Source organism: Diuraphis noxia, unplaced genomic scaffold (genome assembly GCF_037042655.1).
Source record: "Diuraphis noxia isolate RWA-SAM2 unplaced genomic scaffold, SU_Dnox_SAM2 contig0003, whole genome shotgun sequence".
NCBI classification, from domain to species: Eukaryota; Metazoa; Arthropoda; class Insecta; order Hemiptera; family Aphididae; genus Diuraphis; species Diuraphis noxia.
In genome coordinates, this window is record NW_028301713.1 from 14,675,277 (window position 1) to 14,702,917 (window position 27,641).

Sequence of the window (27,641 nt, forward strand, 5' to 3'; positions counted from 1 at the left end):
TTTTTAATGTACTTTCGAATTAAAATTAAGCTTAAAATCTGCTCCACGATGTACTCTTTCATTTAAAAAAAGAATCTAGATAATCGGATGAGTGGCTTCTGTGAACATGTGTGACAAACATTTTCATTTCACATTTATATAATATATAGATTTATCAAAAGATTAACGTAAGGATTTTGATGGTTAGAGAAAAACATAAAGTTAAAACCAATTTTTTGTTACCTAATTATTTGATGTGCAGACTGTAAATACTTCTTTGACAGACTATATGTATAATATATATTTTGAATTCATAATGTAGACTGTATGTCAATCGTCAGGTTTAGGTAGAATATAATATACCTTCAATATCAGGATGTATGTATACATAGCAGTAATATTAATAATAAACTGTATATATAACTGATAATTTTTATATTATAAGTTGAGTGGATTCAAGAACGAAATGCATAATTTACTTTCGGGGTAAAAATTGTTTGATTCATATAAATTATTCAAATTTGAGTACGCACCTATAAAGAGTATTGAATTAAAAAACCTGTAATAACGTTTAGATTATAATTTATAATAATATATTGTTTCGATAAGATTTTTGTGTCGACACACGCAAGGTCGTTTAAATGCTGGTGGAATTATTGTCGTCGATGTGTACTGGGCAAATCATTTCACTGTTGTCTGTGTCCGTTTTTTTTTCAATTCGGATTTTTCGACTGCGTGTCTGCGTTTACTGTCACATTATAAAGTGATATCTATAAACTATATACGTAGGTCGTTGGTGTAGTATAAAAGTAGTACTAGTGAGTATAGATCTAGGTTTTCGACTGCGTTGGCGATTGGTGGTGGTCGTCGTAATATCCGACCGCACTGGACACGCATTAATAATGTCATTGACTCTTTTAAGAAAAAACTCAGTCTATTCAGACAGTATATATATATATATATATATATATATATATATATATAATCATTATAATCTTATATTGGTTTTAGAAGCGTATAATTACGGAGGGATGAGCGGAATAGACCTCCCTCTCAGAGCCTTTATAACGTATTTACTTCCAGCTATCACTCATCACTGTACTTGAAAACTTAATATTTTGCGTGTAAAAATATGTCTATCCCCTGCAATACAAATTTCTAACTACGCCACTGATTGGTTTGTGTTATAAAATATATTATGTCATATAAATGAAGAATAAATGATCTGAGTATACAATATAATATACCAAGATAATTTATTTTTAATAACGCGCGCATTAGTATGCTCTTGATGTATTATATATTATACCTTTATAATATATTATATTATGATGTATATTGCGTGTATATATATATATATTATACTGTAATAATATTTGGACAGACGACTTCTCTTTGTACCGTGATTATCGTGTGTAATCTTTTAACATTGATTTGCCCTTGGTGCATTAAAACGGCGTTAAAACTGTATTTTTCTGCTGTATATATAATAATAATAGTAATAATGTGTACATTATTAAAATATTATATTTTTACTCTGCTCTTCTTTATCTCGTTGACCCGACCGCTATTGCCTCCTCCGATTCCTAAAAAACAAATCATGGCCTACCGTAGGTAGATAGAGGTGCGCACACGCACGTATACGCGCATATATCCATCATATTTACGGATTTTCTTAACTGCCTCTCGATTGTACGCCTCTAATGGTATTAATAATTGGCCTTTTCTCCCTTTGATAGCCAATGATAACAACTATACGTATCGACCATTGCGATATCGAAATCTTAAACGCGCACAAACGCTGTTCGTTCGCGCACACCAGTCAGCGCAAACACAGGTTGGGTCATTCGTTCGCATTTTGGAGCAACTACTGGATATTATTATTACTGTACACACACACGGACGCATAGTAGTGTGTTATAATACACTATTATACTATACATATACACTTTTGCACTGCATCATTTGTCCGTTGTCGTCGTTTGTTCATTTCGGCTGATATTCGTATATATGTAAGTACCTAACCTACCTACTCTAACGCACGATTATTTTTAATATTTTTTTTTATTTTCGACGAAATAACTATATGTTGAACATTTATATTATTTATAACCTCGTTTTTCGATTTAATTTTCAAATGACATGAATTTTTTTTGAATATATGTATTTATTTATTTTAAAATGTAATGTTCAGCATTTGAAAATATAAATTATAATTTAAGTTTCATTGAAAAAATAATTTAATATATAATATAATGTTATTCAAGCAAGTACTATAATAAAGGTATACCTACAAATCAATAGATTACCGAATATAATGTATTATATATATAGGGCAATAGTCATATGGTTGATTATTTCATTCTGCAAAAGGATGGATTCTCATTGGAAATTCGCATCTTCCCGTTTCCGAATAAGAGTTAGTTCTTACTTTCTTAGTACCTATAGTTATTGACATACATAGGGATAAAAAAGGAGAGATAAGACGGGAATAAAAGGATGATATTTTGAGATTGGGGTTAGGGAGTTGATATCACTTTTTACCTTATAAAAAAGAATCGTAAACTCTCTTCCGATATTTTATATTATTAAAAATGCATTTTTCAATCATTATAGCTTTGAATTAATTTTTTGAAAATCTGCAGTTTTTACAATTTTTACTACGATTCGAAACTGCTACATAATATTATGTACGTAATACGTATTACGTGTATGGTAGATATTATCAAATTCGATCGTTTGTTCAAATGATTTTTCTTTCAAATTTTTATTTTAATACATTTTTTATTTTATTTAAGTGGTTTGTGGTGTTAATATTATTCGAATTTTACTTAAGAGGACGCTACACCCGCATATGTTGTCTCCGTCTTACAAGTGCGTAACATACCAAATTTTATGCTCAGCAGATCACGTTTAGCTCCGTTAGTTTAAAATTTAGAGTAAAATGACCTCTTACAAAAATTAAAGGTAACATTACTATCGAGGGCACCTCGTAGGCTTTTTATTATATTTTAATTTTAAAGTGAGTTATGTGTATTTTAAAATTGTAAATTGTTTGTATATCTTAAAATACTCATAACTCACTTTAAAATAAAAATATATACGTAGCGTCCTCTTAATAGTCAATACTCTTTTTCAAGTTGAAAATGCCAAATTATTATTTTGTTTAGTTTGTCTTTTTTGCAAAACATCATATTTTCATGTAAAAGTTAACATAAAACATAAATAATAGCATTGATTATAAATAATAGTATTTATAATGAATGACAATAGTTTGTAGATCTGTTAACTTCGACTGTGTTTATTCGCCGCATAAGGATGAACTGTTTTCATATTTCTAACATTTCTGAACTTAGACGTAGTATTAATGTTAATTTTTGATAAGATTATCGACGATATGCATAATTATATATTTATATATTTAAAGTTTATTGTTAAGATAAATATAAAATGTATATCATCTGAGTTTCCCTACTAACAAGAGCCTAATTCGTTTACATTTCACTATTTCGGGGTTTATAAAAATAATCATTAAAAACAAACATAACATATTATTACCTATAATACTATATATATGTAGGTACTGTTATTTGGTCTGAATTCTGTAACGCGTTATAATATATATATATATATATATATATATATATATATATATATATATATATATATATATATTATATACTTATATCTAATTGTTTTTAGTTTTATACTTGAATTGTGTATGCTACTATTATAATATACTATGCTTAAATTTGGTCACGATGAAACTATATAGGTACCTACTCATAAATACTCTAAATACTCTAAATATCTGTTGATATGAATAAAAAATTAATATTAGGTATATGTACGATTCGCTATATAATAATGTATTATAATACTGTATACCGAACAAATAATGATTGATATACAAAGTTATCGGACAAACTGCGATTAATAACCAAAAACGATATAATAATATTTTATCAAATTCCGATTAGGAACTATAATGTTTCCGTTTAATCATTTCAACGCCCTTGTTTAATTAAAAAAACGGATAGACCGCAAGTGAAAACTTATCTATAATATTCAATGCCGTAGGTATTGTAAAATACGCGTACGTAATTAAATGATCATAGAACGAATGAAATATTTTTTCTTTCTTTCTGCCGCCACTTGATAACAATTTTTCCAACCCGTCTACAGAAAATAGAAAGTGCGTTGAATTTATCCTAAATGATGTGTGTATAATATTTAATATTATTATACACATTGGTTATTACTAGGGCTGGGATTTTAATGCGCTCAAAAACCCCAAAAATGTCCTAAAAAAAAAATGCTTTTATGGCCTAAAAACTCTAAATAATGCCCTAAACAACCCCGAAAAATTCCCTAAAAAAAGAGCAATAAATCTACAAATTTTTTTATTTTTAATAATTTTAGTATAAATTACAATAAAAAGTTTTAAAAAATACCTTATAAAAATCTATTACTAGTGTAAACTGTAAATACATATAGTTTTAGTATGAATCTAAAAAAAAGTTGTATACAAAGTTGGATAGACTTAATCTCATAGACGTGGACTTCGTTCAAGTTTCATACACTTGGTTTCCAAAAACTCAAAAAATGCTCCAAAAACTCTAAAATGCCCTAAAAAATTAAGAAAATGACCTAAAAACTAAAAAATGCAAATTAAACTTTCTTATTCTCATTCAAATGTACATAAAACAAATTTGTGATAAGACGAGCATTGCACAGTAAGCTTTGAAAAACAATGCAAAGTGTATCGAAATCCCGGCCCTAGTTATTACTTATTATTCATTACTCATTATTATTCGCGATTATATCTATATTTGTTTGTGGTTTGTCAGATTATTATCCATAAAACTTTATAAGTAACATTGCATACCCACCTACTATAGTAGTTCTATTTACATTATACGTTTACTTATAAATTTATTTACGACAATTTTTATATGTATTCTTAATTCTCCTCCTATACAGCCGATTAAATCGTACAGAGTAGGTAAACTAGGTGTTATCTACGCGCTATTTGTAAAAAATACCTTCCGGTTTACTTAAGCTTCGCAGTCAGTTCTTTATACAGGGTGACTCTTTTAAGTGGGTACACTAATTATCTCGAAAAGTATTTACTTTTTTCAAAATATTTTTTGCATGGTTTCAAGTTGTTAAAAAACCAACGTTTTTATTAAAAAATTATATTTTTAAATATTTTTTATCCTTATCATTTTTTAAGTTTTTTACTTTTTTGAATGAGAACATAGAGTTTTAATTTCATATTCCAAAGCAGAATATTTTTCTAAGTATTTTTATGATTCATAATAATCGAATTTAGGGCGAGTAGTTTATGAGTTATATGTATTTAAAGTTTAGACAAGCGGAGTAGTGGACAAATATTTTGCGGGGTAACCCCGTATTATACCACTCCACTCTGCCAATCTAAACTTTAAATACTTATAACTCATAAACTACTAGCTCCAAATTCGATTTTTATATATCAAAATACTTAGAAAAATATTCTGCTTTGGAATATGAAATTAAAACTCTATGTTGTCATTCAAAAAAGTAAAAAACTTAAAAAATGATAAGGATAAAAAATATTTAAAAATATAATAGGAAGTTATAAATTTATAACCAATAAAAATTTGGGGGTGCTAATATGAAATTTGGAGGTGCTATGCGCCCCAAAATTGCGCCTATTTAGTAGATGCAAATGATGCAATATTATTAATTTAAGTAAAAATGTAATACTTTTCATTATACTTGCCAAATTCTTAATCAAGAACAATTTTCATGTTTCAATTATTAATTAAATAAATATTCACATTTTTATGAATAAACTTCATAGGCTAGGAATCATGCCTGTTTTTAATTAAAACTATAGCCATTTTTCATAAAAAATAGTACATTTTTTTCTGAGGGATGAGGAATATAGGTGGTTAAATTAAACTATATTTTAATATTATTTGATTATTAAACTATTAAAAATATATGTATAGGTATATACTAAAAAAATTAAAATTAAAAATAATATCAATCGCTGTGACGATGTTTACAATAAATGAACTAATGTAAATTGTAATAATAATAATAATAAGTATTATTATTATTGTAAGGTACTTCGTCATGATTTATTGTAATATAATACATTCAGAAAACAACCAAAATACTGCAATTATTTAATTTAATTTATGATATTTTTGTACATAGTTTTTCACTAAAAATTATGGAAATGGAACGCGCATAATATTGAGTTGCATATTTTAAATTAATATTTTTATAGAATGCTAGATGAGTACGAACGTACCTATAGTATGCAATTATATAATTATAAATGTATAAATAAGCAAAATTAAGTATATTTTTATTATAAAATATAAGCATACATTATATAATTTTTTAATAGCGAAAAATTATAAGTTCAATGATTACTGTTCACTATATAATTAATTATTCTTTGAAATATATAACAGTATCATAAACGTACTTGGTCGTTAGCTTAGAAAAACTATTAATCAGAAAATAATAATCTCGTCAATTTGAAATTTTTATGATTTTATTTTTGACATCTATTTGAGTATAAGTTAGTTATTATGTATACGCATTTATTTGTATAATATGTAAAATTTAGTAAAACAGTTTGTTATTGAATTATGTAGAACACTAGAACACGAATACATTTATTTAGGAAATATTGTATCTGCTAAATCCATTGTCCAAAATGTCACAATAAAATGGGGACAACAGATGACCTAACTGCATAGTGTGGAACTGCCTAGTTGTGTTGAACATATACATCGTGTATTATTATTATTTATCTATTTTTCGTTATTGCGAACATTCATTATAAGAACATTATTATAGCAATGATTTCAATAATTGTGTATGAATAATTTTCAGTTATTTTATTTTATTTGTCTATACATGCGTGTATATCAATCGTGATACAGGAATATACGTACCTAATGTGTTACTCTTCATCCATGAACTACTAAAGGTAGACACTCGGAAATCCTTCGTTGACATAAATACAACTTATATACCTAACTATAATATGTTTAATGTTTATGTGTAATTAATTTGATACTAATTTTGGTGTATTAGGTTCATAAATATTGCAAGAATTAATTATTAAATATTCATAGTAATTAACATATTGCCTACTAAATTATTTGTGTGGCATAGTTTTTTTTCTCTTGTATACAATACAATATTATTCTATAGGCTGTATTGGCCCATATTATATAAAGTTTGCATTACAAGTTTTAAATTTGAGACGAAATGTAAATAACACAATTTGAATAAATCTCGTGTTTACTGTTTTAGTTTTTTTATACTATTAATTTATATAGTTCTACGAATAATATTAAAAGTTAATTTGAACAAAACTGACTTTTAATTGATAACATCAGTTTAATTTAAAATTACCTACAATATTATATACTATATTAAAAAATATAGTTTCAGTGAGATTTAATACTATTTTTATGAAACAATTAACTCGTTTGATATTATAGGATCTTGCCATCTTGGTATGCAAATGTAACTAAATAATGCATAGTAGACATTAAAGTTATCAGAAATCGCTAAATTAATGTTGTAAACGATTAAATACCTAAATAAGTATATTTTCAATATCATGACGAGTAGTTTATATTAAACACATTAAAAATAAAATAAAATTAAGCGTAATTAAAAATATTTTTACGTCATTTCATTTAATCGACTTTATCGTTGACGATATATGAAGCCTCAATGGCGTCAGTAGTTTTGTTGACGATTTTGCAAATATCGAACTCGATCGATATTATATTGAAACATTGGTGATAACATATAAATAGAGTAGAATAAACCATAAAATATTGGAAAGGGTACTCAATTTTTAATAGTGTATTTCTATCTAACTTATTGTAATTTTATCTTACCAGCTCGTTTAAAAATGTATTGTTGATAACTTAAAATTGTTTTTTGTATCAATAATGTAATTATCTTCATTTAAATTTGACTGATTTTTTTTTAAATTTATTACTTTGGAAAAGTACTTCAAGTGTTCTTTAAATACACTCATAGATTACTCCAGTAATTATAATTATATTTATTATCATTATTATTTTTAGCCACTTCAATTTTTAAATGCATAATTTTTTTTATAAATATAACTATATAAGAGTATTTTTATGATGAAATAAAAATGTTAATATGAAATATCAGTTAAGATGAATCCGTGAATGTTATAGTAAGTATACCAAATAGAAATACATTAGTTTCATATTTAATGTATTAATGTCTAATAAAAGAAAAAAAATGTCACCCAAGGGCCAAGACTCAATAGTTCCCAAAAGTCAAATTGCTTACCAGTAATTAATAATTGAATATGGTATTTACTATTATATATATATGTGTGTGTGTGTGTAAACATATACTTATTGATAATAATGAGCGTTAAATTGTCTTTTTATCTCTTATTTTTAAAATGGTATAATAAACTTTTAGACGTTAATACGTAATTATGTGTAATCTTTAATGATAAATATATTTTTACATTTAAATTGTAATTACGATTCGTGTAATTATGATCAATAAAGAATCTCAATGAACGCTGCAGCTCATAGAAAAAAATCCTAATGTAGAATCCTTTCCTATATCTATTAGTCACACAGAAATCAGAAGTTAAGAGGACGCTACACCCGCATGTGTTGTCTCCGTCTAACACATGTACAACAGCATAAACTGTTTCATGCTGGACAGAACCACTCAGGTTGTAGTGACAGATGAGACTCCAAATTGGCAAATTGATTTACAATATAGTTAAGAACGTTATCCGTGAAAGATCATTTTTATTTAATTGATTAAGTATTTTTTCAAACTTGGATAACTTTTTTTGTAGTTCCGATAACGAGAAAATGAAAACGAAATTTTACTGCAAAATTCTCCTTTTTATTTATGTGCTGGAAATTTAGTTTATTTGTTATGTCCGTAGCCTTATCGGTTCTTTGCCGCACAAAACAGTTTTTGCTATGTTTCATATTTATTAGACGAAGACAACACAATGTGTGGGTATAGCGTTATCTTAAAGGAATTTTCAAATAAGAGAACTCTCTCCTTGGGGGTGGTTTAAGGATAGGTATCATCATTCTGCGTATTGTCTGTATTGTGGCACGATGTTTTTTGAATTCCATTATGCAGGGGGTGGTTGGACCGGGTTAGGGTTGCAGTGGTGGTGTTGTTTAGGTTTTTGAAGTCACTATAGAAAATCTTCGTGTTTCGGGGTGGAGACGAATGCAGAAATGTTTAGCACGGGTTGATCGGTAGAAAATAAACGAAACGAAACGAAGTACGGAAACAAAAACACGACAATATTTGACCCAGTGCTGCGTCCTGCGTCGCACTACACGAACACGATTGTTGCGCTCGCCTCCGTCGCCGCCGCCGGCAGATATCGCCGTGTCGTTATATTGACCTTGTGGCGAGACTGCGTTCCGTTGGCGGCGGCATACAGCGCTAATCGCGGCAGTCGAGGATACCAAAGACCCGATGACGCACCGCGTCCGCGTGTAGACGACCCGATCGTGCGCGTGCGCGCAAACGATCCCTCAACCAATCGGAATGCCCGTTCTGGTATCACGCCACCGACTATCCTCGGGTCACGCCACTTCCACAATTCCACAGTTCCGCCTCCCCGCCGACGCTGACGATACGTGGTAGAAACGGTTTTTTCTACATTTTTTTACTACCAATTTTTTTTTTCATCACCTCTTCCGTTTCTCAACTGTGTAAGTATTCGACGTAGTAAAGAAGACTAGCAAAAGCGACTGTACTACAGTGATCTGCATCACTGTCGTGTCTGGCGTCCGTTCGAATAATATCGCCAAACTATATTATTTTTAAGATTTACCAACACTATATTATTATCGTTAAACCTCATATGAGCGTACTTTAATATTATTCGCGTGTTCGAATTTAAAATCATAAAACGATCGTCGGCGTGTTACAAATTTACAACTATCGTAGTATAAAATATTAGTCGTGTAACGTCGGTAACGATACGAGTTAATCGCACGTGATTAATATCACATGTCCACATCCGGCTTATTGAATACGTCGTGAGTTTAGTAAACGTCAAGCCTCTTCCGGTAAATTTAGTGGTTAGAAGCTACGCGCGCTTACTTGTCGGGTTAACACATACCACTCGACTCGCCGATCAACAATATTGTATACTTAGACACCTAGTGCGACTGAAATGGGTAAGATACTAAGATATAACTAATTAAATCGTTTAGATGATAACGATAATCATAATTTATAATAATTATTATTCATATAGTACCTACTATGATAATATTGTGTTGTGTGCCACTCGAGAGATTACACGCCGCCGTCTAGTCGTGTTATCTTTTAAGCTTAGTATTCGTGTGCGATAACAGCGTCTTGGCCGTCGCCCGCCGTGTTGCCCACACGGCCACACAATTTACGGAAGGCCCATAGTTGATGTTACATTTCTTCTCTCTTTACTCTTCTGAAATTAATTTTTTTTTTATCTCGACCGTGTTTCTCTATGATATCATACGTTTAGCTCAATCGTGCGATTCACTTTTGTAGGTACTATTACACAAATATAGGTTTATTACATTTAATTTATTTCAATTCACGTATATGAAGTCATATTCATATCTGCGGGCTGCGATTGTGATTTTATTTTATTAACTGAGTAATTATCACGTCGTTATTGGGCTGCTATTGAATATTATAACCTGGTAGTAATTATTTATATTCATTGGTCGATGATCTCGTGTACTATTGTTGGCCCAATATGAACTACTGGCAAGTTATTAATAATCATCATCAATTTTGTTTTATTCTAATGCAATTCAATGGTCAAATCGTTTCAATCTGACACATATTATCACTTATTCACGTGCTTCTCAAATCATCTCTCAGTTTTGTCATGGAATTTTCATTTAATTCCTTAAAACGTGACAACAGCGGATAACTGCCGCCGATTAGAACCTACTTATTTATCGCCTTATTGACTTCGTATAATATAATATTACTGAATATTACCGGTTTACTGTCCAGTTGGATGGGGTAATTTTGACTATTCCACATTTGCAATTCGTTGGAACTGCTGCGTAAATTCGTTATCAAACCACCGTTCAACACACTATACCATTCAACACGTGACACTTTTTAATGACAAATAGTTTCAATTGAATTATTACTATTATTATTTTTAAATTCCAATGTATTAGAGTTTGTTACCACGATTTAAATTTTATAATTTTAATAATAACTCACAATCATTTGTGATACATCCTATAGTGAATGATGAAAATCATAGCGTGTGGTGTGTACAATACTAACATTACCTACAGATCTTACATTCCCATCTGCTTATTATATAACGGAAAAATACGATTCTATCAGAATTTTTTTAAACTATTAACGTCCTATCCAAATATTAGGTTTATTGGTACACGATATTATTATTATTGTACTTAATATACCTATTACTGTATTTAAGAAGGTTTTTTGTTAATCATTGATGTTTGTTAACGACATCGTTAAAATCTGAATTTTGCACCATCATTTATAAATTTTTATAATTTACAACACCTCTGGTAACAATAATAATTCGTACCTCGTCGATATTAAGAAACATTGAATAATACATTTTTTTTGACACGTTATCAAAATGTTTATTCTTTTTAAATCATACTAGATGTTAGAAAAATTGAACAAAGTAGTACCTACCTTCCTAAATACAAAACTTTTTTTATTGACGTTTACGTACGTAAATCGTTGAATTTTCCTACTCCTGGCCTGAATTCGCCTGATTATATAATAATGTAGGTAATATTATCTAGTAATCTGGTAATTTTTAAAATTATTCATAATATGTAATCTTATTATTTTATGAAAATATAGATACCTACGAAAAACTAGTTTTACTTGTTAATTGGGAAAAAGTGGCGTTCACGGCCTACTTTATATGTCTAGTGTGATTTTATTACAACCTTTTTCAAGGTTGTGGGTATTTTAAACATCGTAACAAATACATACTCTTGGAAAATCCGCGTAGGCACAAGGCACATAACATTGAAACTTTTAGTAGATTTTAATAAATTATTATTGAACAATAACCTGATCTAGGCATCTAGTTTGACCTTAAATTAGCTACTATAGAAAAAATAGCATGTCGTTTATTCACATAATCAATATATTGCAACTGACATTTAAAATAAAATCTTACAGTATTATTTTTGTTGGATATCGTATTATTTTAGTGAATGTGAAATATGGATAATTACACGGATAGATAGGTACATTAAATAAATTGTACACTATAAATATTCCCCCAAAACATCGCGGGAACTTTAATATAAGAATATGTCATCTTAAATTATACCTTATTAGTGGTAATAACTACTTACTAATTATTAATAATTACGTCTTAAAATATTAAGTATAATTCCATTTCAAGTAGATTAGTACTATTACTCTTAACGTTCAAAGTTTGTTTGTAATGAGAAATGCCTACAGTTAATAGATTTTACAATGTTTTTGTTGACATAAAATACTAGGGTTAATGCTTTTAGGTATGATAAACAATTGAACATATACTGAATTAAAATCAATTTTTTAGTTGCCTAGTGACCACCTACCTGACAATATGTAAAGGATTATTTTTTTTTATCTACATAGCAGGTAAACAACATTTGAGGTAATTTATTGGAACTGCTGAATTATTTTTATCTTAGATTGTTCCTTGTTTTTTGATTGCTATGTTAGTTTATTTTAATATAAACAAATAATACAAAAATTTAATTTTAGTTATGATATAAAATATAACATAAGTTAAATATATTTCTTATAATAATTCATTTTAATTAGATACCTGTGGAGATAGATAGCTATGTTTAGTTAAACATTTTTTTTTTTAAGAAATATGAATAATGTAAATATCTACCAAGTATTAATTATTTAGTACATACATCACCTACTTAATCAATTATGTTCCACTTTTATTTGTTTCTAAATAATAATTGAACATGATATTTTTATTGCGATTTACTAATATATGGTTATAAACAAGAATTAAATGAAACATTAGGTATATTATTATAAGATGGGTTAATATACTTAGTTAATATTAATAGTTGGATCTTCAGTTCTATTATTATTTTATATTGGTTCTATCTAATATAAAACCAATTATCATATCATTACATTAATTAACGTGAACATATTTTTATGAAGATAAGCAAAATTAAGTTTTATTTTATCGTCATTATACATTGTTTTTTTACTCAATATTAATTATTGGCTATCTTATTTTATTTTATTTTGATACCAATATATTGTTTAAAAAACATTTCAGTAGCTGAAGGCACAATGCCAGCAAGATTCCCACAGGATAATCAACAACAAACCACCAATGGGGCTTTGAATGGTAACTCTTCATACTCTGGAAACGATGAGATAGTCATCAGTGGTATCTCTGGACGTTTTCCTGAATCAAATTCAATCGCAGAGTTCAGAGAAAATCTGTATGCTGGGGTTGATTTGGTTACAGATGATGATCGTCGTTGGCCAGCTGGTAAGTAAAGTAGTAGGTTACTTGTGTTATATATCTACACGTTACTTTTCGAATAACAATTATATTTATATTTTTTTATATAACTTATTCTAGGTCTCCATGGCCTCCCAATAAGAACTGGAAAACTTAAGGGATTGGAATATTTTGATGCCAATTTCTTTGGAGTGCATGCTAAACAGGCTGAAGTCATGGACCCACAACTGAGATTACTTTTAGAATCTACTTACGAATGTATTATAGATGCTGGTAAGATAAGTTGTTCATTTTTGTTCAATATGTATTTGTATTTCACAATAAACCACAAGATATTAAGACTAATATTAATTTGTTTAATAGGTGTGAACCCAGATGAAATACGTGGATCTAAAATCGGAGTTTACATTGGTGCATCAAACAGTGAAACTGACGATTATTTGAGTAGACTGCCAGAACGTGTCAATGGTTATGGATTGACTGGATGTTGCCGGGCTATGTTTGCCAACAGAATCTCATACACATTTGATTTTAATGGACCCAGTTTTGCTATAGATACAGCATGTTCCAGCAGTTTAGTTGCAATGTCACAAGCAGTGCAAGCTATAGAGAGTGGGCAGTGTGATGCAGCTATTGTAGGAGGTTGCAATTTATTGTTGAAACCTACAAATTCTTTGCAGTTTCATAGATTGAGCATGTTATCACCACAAGGAATGTGTAAAGCCTTTGATGTCACAGGTAAATCAATTGATATTTATAATAAAAAAATAAATATTTTTTTGAATTATGCATTTTTATTTTAGGAAATGGATATGTGAGGAGTGAAGCTGTTGTTACAGTTTTCTTGCAAAAGGCTAGTGTAGCAAAACGTAATTATGCCACCATTATGGGAGCACTTATTAATACTGATGGATTTAAAGATCAAGGAATTACATTCCCAAGTGGTGCAATGCAAAACAAACTTATCCAAGAAGTATATGCTAAATGTGGTGTTAATCCAGCTGAGGTGTCATATGTGGAAGCTCATGGAACAGGAACAAAAGTATATCAATTCATTTGTTTTAGATATTAAGATAACACTTGTTAACTGACAATGTTTGCATTTAGGTTGGTGATCCACAAGAAGTTAATTCAATTGCTGAATTTTTCACCAAAGATCGTACTACACCTCTGTTAATTGGTTCTGTTAAATCAAACATGGGTCATTCTGAACCCGCTTCTGGTCTTTGTTCATTAGCTAAAATCGTGATTGCCTTGGAATCTGGAAAGATTCCTGGAAATCTTCATTTTGCCAACCCAAACCCTGATATTCCAGCTTTATTAGATGGAAGATTACAAGTAATTTTATATTAAATCAGTTATTTAAAAAAAAAAACATTATATGTTATATATATTTTAAATTTATAGGTTGTGAACAAAAATTGGGATTACAGCGGAGGCTATGTAGCACTTAACTCTTTTGGTTTTGGTGGCGCTAATGCTCATGTTTTATTGAAGTCTAATCCAAAATCAAAGACTGCTCCAATTCTAAATAATGTACCACGTTTGATTGCCATATCTGGAAGAACCGAAGATGCAGTTAACAACATGTTAAAAAATGTAAATTGCATTGAAGACTTCAATTTATTATTTTAATTATTAATTGTATGTAAATTTGTTAGATTACTGATACACCATTAGATGATGGTTTTGTAGCTTTATTACATGATATCCATGCTAACAATATTAATGGGCATGGTTATAGAGGATACACAGTCCTTGGCAAATCCATCTCTGAAGTGACTGTAAGTTATTTTAATTTTAAATGTTAGATTATTAAAAATACTGAATTTATATCTATTGTATAACTACATTATTATTGAATAATTGCATTTTCAGGAAGTTAAGCCTACTAAAAGACCAGTTTGGTTTGTTTTCTCTGGAATGGGGAGTCAATGGGCTGGTATGGTTGAAGGGCTCCTTCAATTAGAACCATTTGCCAGAGCAATTAACAGAGCTGCGTCCGTACTTCAAGTTGAAGGATTAGATTTGCTAAGTATTCTTAACTCAAAAGACGAAACAACATTTGACAATGTCCTCAACTCATTTGTATCTATAACATCCATGCAGGTTAGAATTATAATTAAAAACACACATATATATATAATATATATATTTATTACGATTAATCAATTTATTGTGTGTTAAAGGTTGCTTTAGTTGATTTATTGAAATCAATTGGAATTGAACCAGACGGTGTCGTTGGTCACTCAGTTGGAGAACTTGGTTGTGCATATGCTGATGGTACATTTAATGCTGATCAAGCAATTTTAGCTGCATTCTGGAGAGGTCGTAGCATTCTGGAATCTAAATTGCCACAAGGATCGATGGCTGCTGTCGGTAAGTTATATTTAAATATGTTTATTAATCAATAATAATTATGGTTTAGGTAACTTAATTTTATTGACAATATATTATATGTATATATATATCAATACTAATACCACTTTCAATAATTTTTAGGTTTATCATGGGAAGAAACTAAAAAACGATTGCCCGCTGACTTAGTCGCTGCTTGTCATAATAGTGAAGATAGTGTAACAGTATCTGGCCCACCATCAAGTCTAACTGCTTTTGTCAAAACATTACAAGCCGAAGGAATTTTTGCAAAAGAAGTTAAGAGTTCTGGATATGCTTTCCATTCCAAGTACATTGCTGATGCTGCACCTAAGCTCCGTAACAGTTTAGAAAGAGTAAGCATTTGTTTTATTAATTTTAAATCTGTTTGCAAATATTTAATTTAATAATGTATATTAAAATTATTTGCTATTTATATTTTATAATAGATTTTACCGAATCCAAAACCTCGTACCTCCCGATGGATCAGCTCTTCCATTCCTGAAGCTTTATGGAACACTCCACTTGCTCAAATGAGTTCAACTGCTTACCATGTTAACAACTTATTGGCTCCAGTTTTGTTCCATGTAAGATAATTACAATGATTTATATTCTCTATGTTGTACATTCTTTTATTAAATTTCCATATTTTTATTTTATTTAGGAAGCTCTTGCTCATGTACCAAAAGACGCTGTTGTTATTGAAATCGCACCACATGCATTACTTCAAGCTATTCTTAAAAGAGCACTTGGACCAGAATGCTCTTGCATTGGTCTTACTAAGCGATCAACAAACCCCGAGGGAAATATTTCTGTATTGTTATCAGCCATTGGAAAGTAAGTTTTATTCATATGAATTATATAGATTTGTAAAATTAAAAAATAATGCTATTATGTTGATGATTTTAGACTGTACAATTCTGGAGTCCAACCTAAAATTAAAAACTTATACCCAGCTGTCTCATATCCAGTAGCAAAGGGAACACCTATGCTTCAGTCATTAATTGAATGGGATCATTCTGTCGAATGGCTTGTTACCAGTTTTGTCCAAAAGGTAAATTTAATGTTTATGAATACAAATTTTGTTTCTTATGTTTATATCAACTGTGAAAAGTTGAAATTTTACTTTTTAAATATGAATTGTAGGAAGCTGGAGCTGGAGAAACTGTTATTAAAGTTGATTTAAGTACTGAAGAAGACCAATATTTGTCTGGACATGCCATTGATGGTAGAGTATTATTCCCTGCTACTGGATATTTGGTAAGATATAATTTTTTTTTTAATTTTTTAAACACTGAGTATACAATTGTAATTTTTATAGACACTTGTTTGGAAAACTTTTGCTAAACTTCAAGATAAGAACATTGAAGAATTTCCAGTTGTTATTGAAAATGTACAATTTTTACGTGCAACTATAATGCCCAAAGATGGTAATTATTAAGATACTATAATATGATATACAATAAAATAAAATATTTATAATTAAGCATAAATCACAAATAAATAATTATTAATGTGAAGTACTCAAGTACATAATATGATATAATTTATCTTAAGTTAATCTTCATAAACTACACCTTGATTAATTTACAATTTTTTTTTGTTGTATCACAGGAAATGTTAACTTCCTCATCAACATTTTTGAAGGAACTGGCAATTTTGAGATTTGTGAAGGTGGCTCAGTTGCTGTTACTGGCCGTATCTACATTCCTGATGATATTGAAACTGAACAATTAGAACTTCCTGAACCATATGTTGACGAAAATAATTTACCACTTAAATCTGCAGACATCTACAAAGATTTGGGACTTAGAGGATATGACTACAAAGGGGCATTCCGCGGAGTTAATGAAGCTGATAACAAAGGTTATTAGTGAAAATGTATTCGTACTTAATATATTAAAAAATATGAGTTAAAAATTGTAGTCTGAATTTCCGTATAAATACTAAATAATATAATATATTAATATTTTATGATTTTAGGCATTAGTGGAAAATTGAATTGGATTGGAAACTGGATCACCTACATTGATACAATGTTGCAGTTCTCTATTTTGGGTTTGAAAACTAAGGAGTTGTATTTGCCAACAAGAATGCAAAGAGTTATTATTGACCCTGCAAAACATTTAGAATTTATTGAAACTCTACCAGAAAATAGCCGTAAGTGGCTTTAACTTAAAAGTCGATTGTCTGTGTATAGACAATTGTTCATAACAATTAGAATTTTTTCATTTTTTTAGCTGTCCCGGTATACATGTACAGAGATATTGATGTCATCAAATCTGGTGGTATTGAACTACGTGGCATGAAAGCAAGTTTAGCTCCAAGAAGACAACAATCACAAGCCGCCCCTAAATTAGAAAAGTACACTTTTGTACCATACAATGCTGATAAGGTAATTTACTAAACTGTCTAGATATATTTAAAATATTAAATAATAATTATAGTTTTTAGTGTTTAAAAAATATGAGTTTTCATTAAAGGTTTAATTTTTTTCCCATTCAAATCCAAATAATTAGCATTGACATTTTATATTGAAAGGTTTTTATGTTTAATATTATTGAACTAAATATATAAAACTACTCTAGCTCAGCTTCTCGAAATGTGTTTTAACATAATAAATAATCTTTAATGGTTTAGTTATATAATTATAAATATCAACAGGCTTCACCTGTAACGGATGTCTCAAGTGTTTTCGCTGCTTACCTCCAGATTGTTTTGGAAAATAGTGCTGGTGCTATGAAAGTAAAAGTTGTTGAATATGGAGCAGACAAACCATTTGAAGGAATTTATATGCCAAATGTGGTCAACATTTTAGAATCTGAACCATTAATATCTGTAAGTATTTAAGTCTAAAATGATGTGCATTAAATGTGTTTGAGTAACAATTTTTTTTCTTCTAGTTGGATTCTGTCCTAGTTACAACTCAAATACAAGCTTTGGCTCCATTTTTGGGACCAATGGAAGTGAAAATGACAAATAAATCATTAGAAAATGGTCCTATTGAATCTAATGCTCATGTAGCAATCGCTTTTGATGTGTTACAATCACAAAATAAATTAAATAATTTGACAGAGTCAGTTAAAGATGGTGGTTTTATTGTTATTTCTGAATCTGATAATGTGTCTCAAAGCCTCATTGAAAATAGTAATCTTAATTTTATCAGCAAGTTAACTGCTGAAGATAGAACTTTCTACTTGTTGAGAAAGGTAATGCGGCTACTAAATTAGTTATATATTGAATCAATATTATTGATTATGTAATTAAAACATAAGTATAATTATATAAATTAACCTAATTCGAATATTTTTAATTGTTTTATTTGTTATTCAGCCGAGTGAAGAACTACCAATTAGTGAAATTATTCAAGTGTCTGAAAAATCTTATGAATGGGTTGAGACATTAAAATCAGCTCTAAAAACTGCAGAAGCTGACCCTAGCAAAAAAATAGTTTTGTTTGCTCAAGGAGAAGAAACTAACGGAATTATCGGTTTAGTAAATTGTATCAAACAAGAACCTGGTGGTAATAGTGTCAGATCTGTGTTCATTCAAGACCCAGCTGCACCAAAGTTCTCTTTAACCGCTCCTCTATATGCTGCACAGTTGAAAAAAGATTTATTAAGCAATGTATTGAAGCCTAATGGAGTATGGGGTTCAATGAGACATTTGAAATTAGAAAACCAACAAGATAAGCCCTCGTTACAAGTCGAACATGCTTATATTAATGCTTTGACGAGAGGAGATTTGAGCAGTTTGAAATGGATTGAAGGACCCTTAACTTATTACAAGTGAGTTTTTATTACTTAAGATTAAAGTTTATTTATTTACAAGCATTTATAATTTTAGACCTGAATACAATCCAAATACTGAATTATGTACCGTTTACTACGCTCCACTCAACTTCCGTGATATTATGTTAGCATCCGGAAAACTTCCTCCTGATGCATTGCCTGGTGATTTGGCTGGACAAGTATGTTTCTTCCAACTTTTATTTTATTTATTGATTGAATGCCAGCGAACTGTTTATTTTTTCTCTTAGGCCCAAGCATAACATAAACCAAATGTATTCACACAAAAATGTTTTGTATTTCTTGATGTTTATGAGTTATCTGCATACCAACTATTACACAAATGTGTTATGAAGTTTATTTAAATATTGTCTTATAAAAATTGAATAGGTACCTATTTAAATCAACAATTTTTTTTTAATTTTCAATATTGATTATAATTAGTCAGATAATTATAAAATGTAAAACCTATATTTTTACAAAACCCTCACAAATTTATCTTCTGCAATTTTGTAATAGATGGTTTTGGTCTGTACATTAGTAAAATTAAAAATTATTTTATATAAATTATTTTATTTATCTTGTTTGTGTATCTGAGAAATAGAACAAAAATCGTACTGACATCCTCTTATCAATTTATAATTAGTGCCAACATTCAGATATTTTTATACTATATTATTTATTTTAGGACTGCATTCTTGGACTTGAATTCTCTGGTCGTAACTCTAAAGGTAAAAGAGTGATGGGTATGCTTGCTGCTCGAGGATTGGCTACAAGTGTTCTTGCTGATCCTGGGTTCCTATGGGAAGTACCTAGTAAATGGACATTGGAAGAAGCATCAACTATACCCGTTGTTTACGGAACTGTAAGACATTTTTTTCACATTTAATCTTAGGAAAATTAATATATCTTATTATTTATGTTACCAAATTACTGAGTTTCAGTTAATTTAGCCGCAATAAGTATATAAAATATTTTTTTATTTTTATTTTTTTTTTTAGGCCTACTATGCTCTCTGTGTAAGAGGGCGAATGAAACCAGGTAACTCATTATTAGTTCATGCTGGAACTGGAGGCGTAGGTCAAGCAGCCATCGCTATTGCTCTACATATGGGTGTTACCGTTTACACTACTGTTGGTAGCAAACAAAAGAGAGAATTCTTGAAAAAGACTTTCCCTAAGGTATAATCATAATCTTATTCCAAAAGATTTGTCTATATAATTAATAATTAATGATTTTATTTAGTTAACTGACAAAAATATTGCCAACTCCCGTGACACAAGTTTTGAACAACATGTATTGAGAGAAACCAAAGGCCGTGGTGTGGATCTTGTCCTTAATTCATTGTCAGATGATAAACTCCAAGCATCTGTCCGTTGTTTGGCCAAAGATGGTCGTTTCCTTGAAATTGGTAAACTTGATTTGTCCAACAATAGTCCACTAGGAATGTCTGTTTTCTTGAAAAACACTACATTCCACGGCATTCTTTTGGACTCTTTGTTTGATGCCAAATCAGAGAGTGAAGACAAGAAAGAAGTTGTAAGATTGCTAAACGAGGGTATTAAGAACGGCGCAGTAAATCCTCTACCAGCCACAGTGTTCACTGAATCTCAAGTAGAACAAGCGTTCAGATTTATTGGATCTGGAAAACATATTGGAAAAGTAGTATTGAAAATTAGAGATGAAGAATCCACAGCAGTTGTTAAGCCTGCAACAAAATTAGTAACTTCAATTCCACGATCTTACATGAATCCAGACAAAACCTATGTGCTTGTCGGAGGTCTAGGAGGATTTGGGTTGGAATTAGCCAACTGGTTGATTGTTAGAGGAGCCAAAAACCTTGTACTAACTGCTAGAAGTGGAATCACTACTGGTTATCAAGCTGCATGTGTTGGCAATTGGAAAGAATCTGGTGTCAATGTATTGATCTCCAAGGCAGATTGTTCAACATTAAAAGGAGCTCAACAATTAATTGACGACAGTAACAAATTGGGACCAGTCGGAGGCGTATTCAACTTGGCCGCTGTAAGTAATATGAATTATTTTTCCAGATATATTGAAATGTTGCAAGTGCCTTTGAGGTATTATATTTAAATAAATATAAATTATAACATTTTGTTACATTTTCTAGTTTGATTTTCATTTATAATTGGTAATTAATTATTTTAAGGTATTGAGAGATGCATTTTTAGAAAATCAGACACCACAAGATTTTGAAATTGTAAGCAAACCTAAAGTAACTGGTACCAAAAACTTAGACGTAGTCACCAGGAAGTCTTGTCCAGAACTCGATCACTTTGTTGTGTTCTCATCTGTATCTTGTGGACGTGGTAATGCTGGTCAAACTAATTACGGTTTTGCTAATTCTGTCATGGAAAGAATTTGTGAAGCCAGACAAGAAGCTGGTCTCCCAGGGGTATGTTGTTATCAATATAAATAATATAATACAATTTAATAATATGCCACAAATTAAAATCAATTAAATTTTATATTAGTAATTTATTTATTTTAGATTCTGAACGAAGTGATGAATGTATTGATTTTACAATGATGTGTGTTTTTTTTTTTTGTGTCCGTGTACAGCATAACTAGTCGAAATAATGCTTCAATTTCAAACTTTTGGGGTGTGGTTTCCGATGTAAAAGTGAATATCCTTGGTGCATTATAGAGGTCAAAAGTAAACATTTTCCAACAGTTTTCAAAAAAATCGAGAATAACAAAAAAAAAATGACAGAAAAAAGGGAATTTTTACGCAAAATCAGTTTCGACTAAATCGATTTTTTTATATGGTTGTAATGTTAGTGTTATCTATATACAATTTAATTTTCAAAATTTTTTGAGTTATTTATAGACCATTGTGTCGGTAAAAAAATGTTGGACGACCAAAAAAACTTGAAAATTTAATACAAGGTTCCTTATGAGTTCTTATTGTAGCTAAAAAAATTAAAAATCGTAAGTCACAATTTTTTTTAATAAGCGTTTATAGTTCAAAATTTTACGAAATCTGTCGAAAACGCGAAAATTTGCAAGTAATTTTGAAGTTAAAAAATCATAAAATTTTTTGCGTTTATAACTAAGGATTAAAAATACAACACTAAGTTTTCCATAAGTTTTCCTTCAAGTAGCTATAGAGAAAACTCGAAGCATCATTATAGGACAAATTTTAAGTGCGTTTGAATTTTAAATTTTTACGAAATAGCGTAACGATAACGATTTATCCTGAAACGATTTTAAATATTTGTTATTATTCAAAAAGTATAAGTCGTAGATACTTGAAAATTTTATCAGTTATTTAGATTGGCATTTTCTTTACATGATTTAATCTTCAAAATATTTTGACTTTTTTTGAGATATTTATAGATCACTGAAATTTTCAATTTTTCTGAAAATTTTTTTTTGAAGTGTCGATAAAATTTTTTTGGCCCTATCAAAATACTTGAAAATTTAATACAAAATTCCTCATAAGTTATTCTTATAGTGATTAAAAAATTATAAGAATACATAGGCACAATTTTTTTTATTAGCATTTGAAGTTCAAATATTGACAAAAATTTGTCAAAACCATGAATATTTGCAAATTATTTTGTAGTTCAAAATTCATAAAATTGTTTGTATTTATATCTAAGGTTAAAAAATGCAACACTAAGTTTTCCATAAGTTTTGCTTCAAATACCTATAGAGAAAATTTGAAGCCTCATTATAGGAAAAATGAACCATGAATATTTTTTTTTTGTGTTTGTCATTACGTTTTGGGGCAGTAAAAATGCTTTGAATTTTAACTTCAGTGCCTTGTTAAATCAGAAAGTGAATCTAGTTGATACTTTGGGGGATCAAAAGTAAAAAATTCTTAATATTTTTCTAAAGAATCGGGATGAACAAACAACAATTTAACGGAAAAACAGGAAATTTTACGTACAATCAGTTTTTGACAAAATCAATTTTGATTTTTTATGTAACTTTAAAACAAATGACCATTAATACATGAAATTTTCACCGAATGTTCATATAAGTACCTATGATCTATCCACCATGAAATTTAAAAAAAAATTGACTTAAGTTGAACTATTCATAGGTATATGCAATTTTCAATCATTATTAGTTTTTTTTTAAAATTAAAATCGATAAAAATTTATTTTTTAGGTAGAAAATCTTGAAAATTTAATACAAGGCTCTTTACATATTATTACAATATCAGTTGAAAAATAAAATAAATTCATAGTTACAATTTTTTTTATAAGCATTCAAAGTTTGAATTTTGATAAAATACGTAAAAATCACAAAAATTCACAAATTATCTTAAGCTAGAAATTAATAAAAAATTGTCATTTTTAAACTAAGATTTAAAAAATTAATATAAGGTTCCTTACAAGTTTTTCAATCTTTATCACAAAAAAAATGTCCACTGGAAATGCAAATTAAATTTTTATAAGCATTTGAATTTCAAATATTGACAAAAATTCGTCAAAACCATGAATATTTGCGAATTATTTTGTAGTTCAAAATTCATAATATTGTTTGTATTTTTATCTAAGGTTATAAAATTTAACACCAAGTTTTCCATAAGTTTTGCTTCAAATAGCTATAGAGAAAATTTGAAGCGTCATTATAGGAAAAATGTTTTAAGCGTTTGAGTTTTAAATTTTTATGAAATTGCGTAATGATAACGATTTATCCTCAAACCAGGTATATGTATATCTATGATAATATAAGCAGGGGTACGACATTCCCTATCTTTTTATGTTAAATAAATGGGTGACCTTGGATGCCGCCAAGTGCCGCCGTGTTGGCCAAAAAGTTTTGATAAGAAATTAAACAATTTTGATTCTTGATAACAAATTAATTTATTTTCATGATTTTGTAAATATAATAATATACACAATAATTTTTGTTACATTTGAAACTTAAAAGTTAACAATTAACTTATAACAAAGAACAAACCTTAAAATTTACTTTTAATGACAATTTTGTCATTTTACATTTACTATACATGTGGTTTATTGTAAACAAAAATCCGTACCAACTTCAAGGTGGAGCCTCCAGTAATTCGATCATAACTTCAAGGCCGAGCCTCCACTATGTTATCACACGGCAGAGTGTCGTTTCTTGTTTGTTCTTTGATATAAGGTATTATGAATTATGATAACTACACTAATTGATTAACCATGCCATATGCACAATGCGTCTTAATTGAAAAATAAAATATTTGTTTCAAAATAGAATATATGACAATATTTAAATATAATATATCCTAGACTGACAAATCATCTCCGTTCAGAATCGTTTTTCGTATACAATGATACCTATCATTGCATTCAAAGTTAATCCCATCCATTACAGTAACCTACTGTACAGCAGAGCGACATTCACAACTTACCCTTTTTTTTTTAATAGTTGGCTATTCAATGGGGAGCTATTGGAGATGTCGGTCTTATCATGGAAACAATGGGAGGAAATGAAACTGTTGTTGGTGGTACATTGCCACAACGTATGGCCTCATGTTTAAGTGCTTTTGATGTATTTTTGCAACATCCACAACCCGTCTTGGCTTCAATGGTATTGGCTGAAAAAAGAAAGGGTGGTTCCGGTGGGGCCGGACAAGTGAGCTTAATTGAAGCTGTTGCCAATATTCTTGGTATCAAGGATACCAAGAATATCAATGCTTCAGCAACTCTAGCTGATTTGGGTATGGACTCCTTGATGGGTGCTGAAATTAAACAGACACTTGAAAGAAACTATGATTTGGTATTGAGTGTTGGAGATATCAGAACATTGACTGTTAAGAGATTAAAAGAACTGCAAAATGATGGTAATGAAGTTCCCGCAGATACACCTAATGGTGTGACTGCTGGAAACGATCAGGTTAGTGCTTTTCATTATTTATTGTTTTAATTACTACGTTTATATGATAGCATTAAAATGGTTTGAAAAATGTAAATCATTTTAAAAATTATAACGCTAACCTATGTATTTTAAGAATTTAAAATTGATTTAATTTCAAACTGTTTTAATGCCATTATATAAACATAGTTAATGTTTTTATATGTATTGCCTTGTATTTATTACAAAATGCTCTGTTTTAGGTTGAGTTCAGTCAAAGTCTTGTTCCTCAAGAAACAGTTGTCAATATGAAGAAAGATGAAAGTAGCAAGCCTAATGTGTTTATGTTTAGTGCTATTGAAGGTTTTGTATCAGCACTAGAAGAAGTAGCATCTAAATTACCTTACAATATTTATGGACTTCAATGTACTGAAGATGCTCCAACTGATTCAATGGCTTCTATGGCAAAATTCTTTGTAACTGTAAGTTGTTGTAACTTCAATGTTTACATGTAGATTATGATGTACTTACTGGATTTTTCAGAAAATTAAAGAAATCCAAAAGTCTGGGCCATATAACCTCGTAGGATACTCGTTTGGTGCATCAGTTGCGTTTGAAACTGGTGTAGCACTAGAAGCTGCTGGTGAAAAGGTTGGCCTTGTACTGTTAGATGGATCTCCATCCTATGTTTTGACACATCAAAATGCTTTTAAAAATCGTCATTCTGATAACAAAGTAGATGACAGAGATGCTTTCGCATATTTTGTATTACTTTTCAAGGAATTAGACTACCAAATGGTAAATTGATATTTTGTATTAAAATAATTGTATATCCTTATAATATTATTGCTTATTATTTAATTGATTAAATTGACCCAGTTTTGTTTTGTTTTCATTTTTTCATACATTTTTAGTAGTCTAATGTTATTATTTCTAAATCAAGAATTTTATTTACAATTCAGGTCTTTGATCAAATTGCCACTAAGAAGACAAAAGAAGAACAACTGGAAGAAGCAGTGAATATCTTATCTGATTTACCTTTAAGCAAAGATGAACTGAAAACTGCAGCTAAACTATTCTATGGAAAGCTGTTTGTTTCGTTCTACTACAAACCTGAACAGAAATTCAATGGAAACGTTACCTTGGTTACAGCCAAAGACAATTTCGTATCACTTGGACCTGACTACGGACTGAAACCTGTAAGTATAATTATCAAAATGAACCTATACAAAAGCTTAGTTATTGCAAAATTATATGTGTATTTTTAAATTTTTCAGCTTTGCAAGGGTTCTTTAAACATTCATTCTGTTTCTGGAGATCACAGGCAAATAGTGAAAGGTGAATCGGCCAACTCCGTGGCACAGATAATCTCTTCATCACTTCTGTCTAAGTAATGTGAATATCTGACTAAAGCATTTAAGAATTACGGTTAGGCTAATCATTTCATAGGTATGGAAGTAATTTAATTATTTTTTTATATATAAATTTAACAGAATTACATTTTTTAAACCTGCACAAATCATTTTTGTTGCAACCATCATTAAACAAATGATTGTAGAGTTTATTGTGCTGTTGTAAATTTTTGAAATATTGTTGTTTTTTTTTTCAACTTTTGTTAGTGCTTGTATCAAAAAAAGTTTTGTTCTTTTCAGACTTAAGGTTAAGGCTAAAGAAAACATGTCTACGACACTTATAAATATATTTATTTTTACATATATATATTTATAAATATTTTTTTGTTTTGTTCCAACACATTCCAAAAGTGTGTTTACTAGTTAGGAAAACCCATATTGTCATAATTTAAGTAATATAATTATTTTGAAATAATTGGACTGTTTATTTTATTATTTTATCGTACTTTACCTGAATGTTAAAAATTTTATAAGGAACTGGAATGCATTTCTTACAGGTTAAGTCTAATTATGTTATGTATCAAATATTGTATATCATAACTTATGTATAAATTGTAATTGAAAAGTAAAATAACTAACAAACTATTGAATTCCACATTTTGTTAATCATTTGTGAATTTACTTTTGACTTACTCGTTTCTCACTGCCTATTTTATGTCATATTCCTCAAAAAAATTTATGATCATAAGTTATAAAATT

General features: G+C 29.4%; 1 protein-coding gene across 3 annotated transcripts in view; it reads left to right on the forward strand.

The window, feature by feature from the left end:
* The window catches only part of LOC107172901 (fatty acid synthase-like), a 32,449-nt gene extending 5,092 nt beyond the window's left edge, over nucleotides 1-27,357 (forward strand). Inside the window, exons 1-32 of one of the 3 annotated variants that reach the window (XM_089222832.1) lie at nucleotides 1,779-1,991; nucleotides 13,358-13,576; nucleotides 13,670-13,822; nucleotides 13,913-14,287; nucleotides 14,353-14,591; nucleotides 14,657-14,887; nucleotides 14,957-15,148; nucleotides 15,211-15,333; nucleotides 15,428-15,658; nucleotides 15,739-15,928; nucleotides 16,052-16,281; nucleotides 16,375-16,512; nucleotides 16,590-16,762; nucleotides 16,835-16,979; nucleotides 17,072-17,185; nucleotides 17,247-17,355; nucleotides 17,540-17,791; nucleotides 17,909-18,085; nucleotides 18,166-18,320; nucleotides 18,590-18,763; nucleotides 18,829-19,134; nucleotides 19,259-19,713; nucleotides 19,772-19,895; nucleotides 20,402-20,578; nucleotides 20,715-20,894; nucleotides 20,959-21,738; nucleotides 21,884-22,129; nucleotides 25,105-25,572; nucleotides 25,794-26,012; nucleotides 26,074-26,328; nucleotides 26,493-26,729; nucleotides 26,808-27,357. In XM_089222832.1, coding sequence (XP_089078958.1) covers nucleotides 13,372-13,576; nucleotides 13,670-13,822; nucleotides 13,913-14,287; nucleotides 14,353-14,591; nucleotides 14,657-14,887; nucleotides 14,957-15,148; nucleotides 15,211-15,333; nucleotides 15,428-15,658; nucleotides 15,739-15,928; nucleotides 16,052-16,281; nucleotides 16,375-16,512; nucleotides 16,590-16,762; nucleotides 16,835-16,979; nucleotides 17,072-17,185; nucleotides 17,247-17,355; nucleotides 17,540-17,791; nucleotides 17,909-18,085; nucleotides 18,166-18,320; nucleotides 18,590-18,763; nucleotides 18,829-19,134; nucleotides 19,259-19,713; nucleotides 19,772-19,895; nucleotides 20,402-20,578; nucleotides 20,715-20,894; nucleotides 20,959-21,738; nucleotides 21,884-22,129; nucleotides 25,105-25,572; nucleotides 25,794-26,012; nucleotides 26,074-26,328; nucleotides 26,493-26,729; nucleotides 26,808-26,924 — 7,170 coding nt within the window. In that variant the 5' untranslated portion in view covers nucleotides 1,779-1,991; nucleotides 13,358-13,371 and the 3' untranslated portion in view covers nucleotides 26,925-27,357. Of the gene's footprint in view, nucleotides 1-1,778; nucleotides 1,992-9,711; nucleotides 10,224-13,357; nucleotides 13,577-13,669; nucleotides 13,823-13,912; nucleotides 14,288-14,352; nucleotides 14,592-14,656; nucleotides 14,888-14,956; nucleotides 15,149-15,210; nucleotides 15,334-15,427; nucleotides 15,659-15,738; nucleotides 15,929-16,051; nucleotides 16,282-16,374; nucleotides 16,513-16,589; nucleotides 16,763-16,834; nucleotides 16,980-17,071; nucleotides 17,186-17,246; nucleotides 17,356-17,539; nucleotides 17,792-17,908; nucleotides 18,086-18,165; nucleotides 18,321-18,589; nucleotides 18,764-18,828; nucleotides 19,135-19,258; nucleotides 19,714-19,771; nucleotides 19,896-20,401; nucleotides 20,579-20,714; nucleotides 20,895-20,958; nucleotides 21,739-21,883; nucleotides 22,130-25,104; nucleotides 25,573-25,793; nucleotides 26,013-26,073; nucleotides 26,329-26,492; nucleotides 26,730-26,807 lie in introns of those variants that run through there. The other 2 variants (XM_089222831.1, XM_089222833.1) reach the window with 2 other exon arrangements.
* Nucleotides 27,358-27,641: the final 284 nt, after the last annotated feature.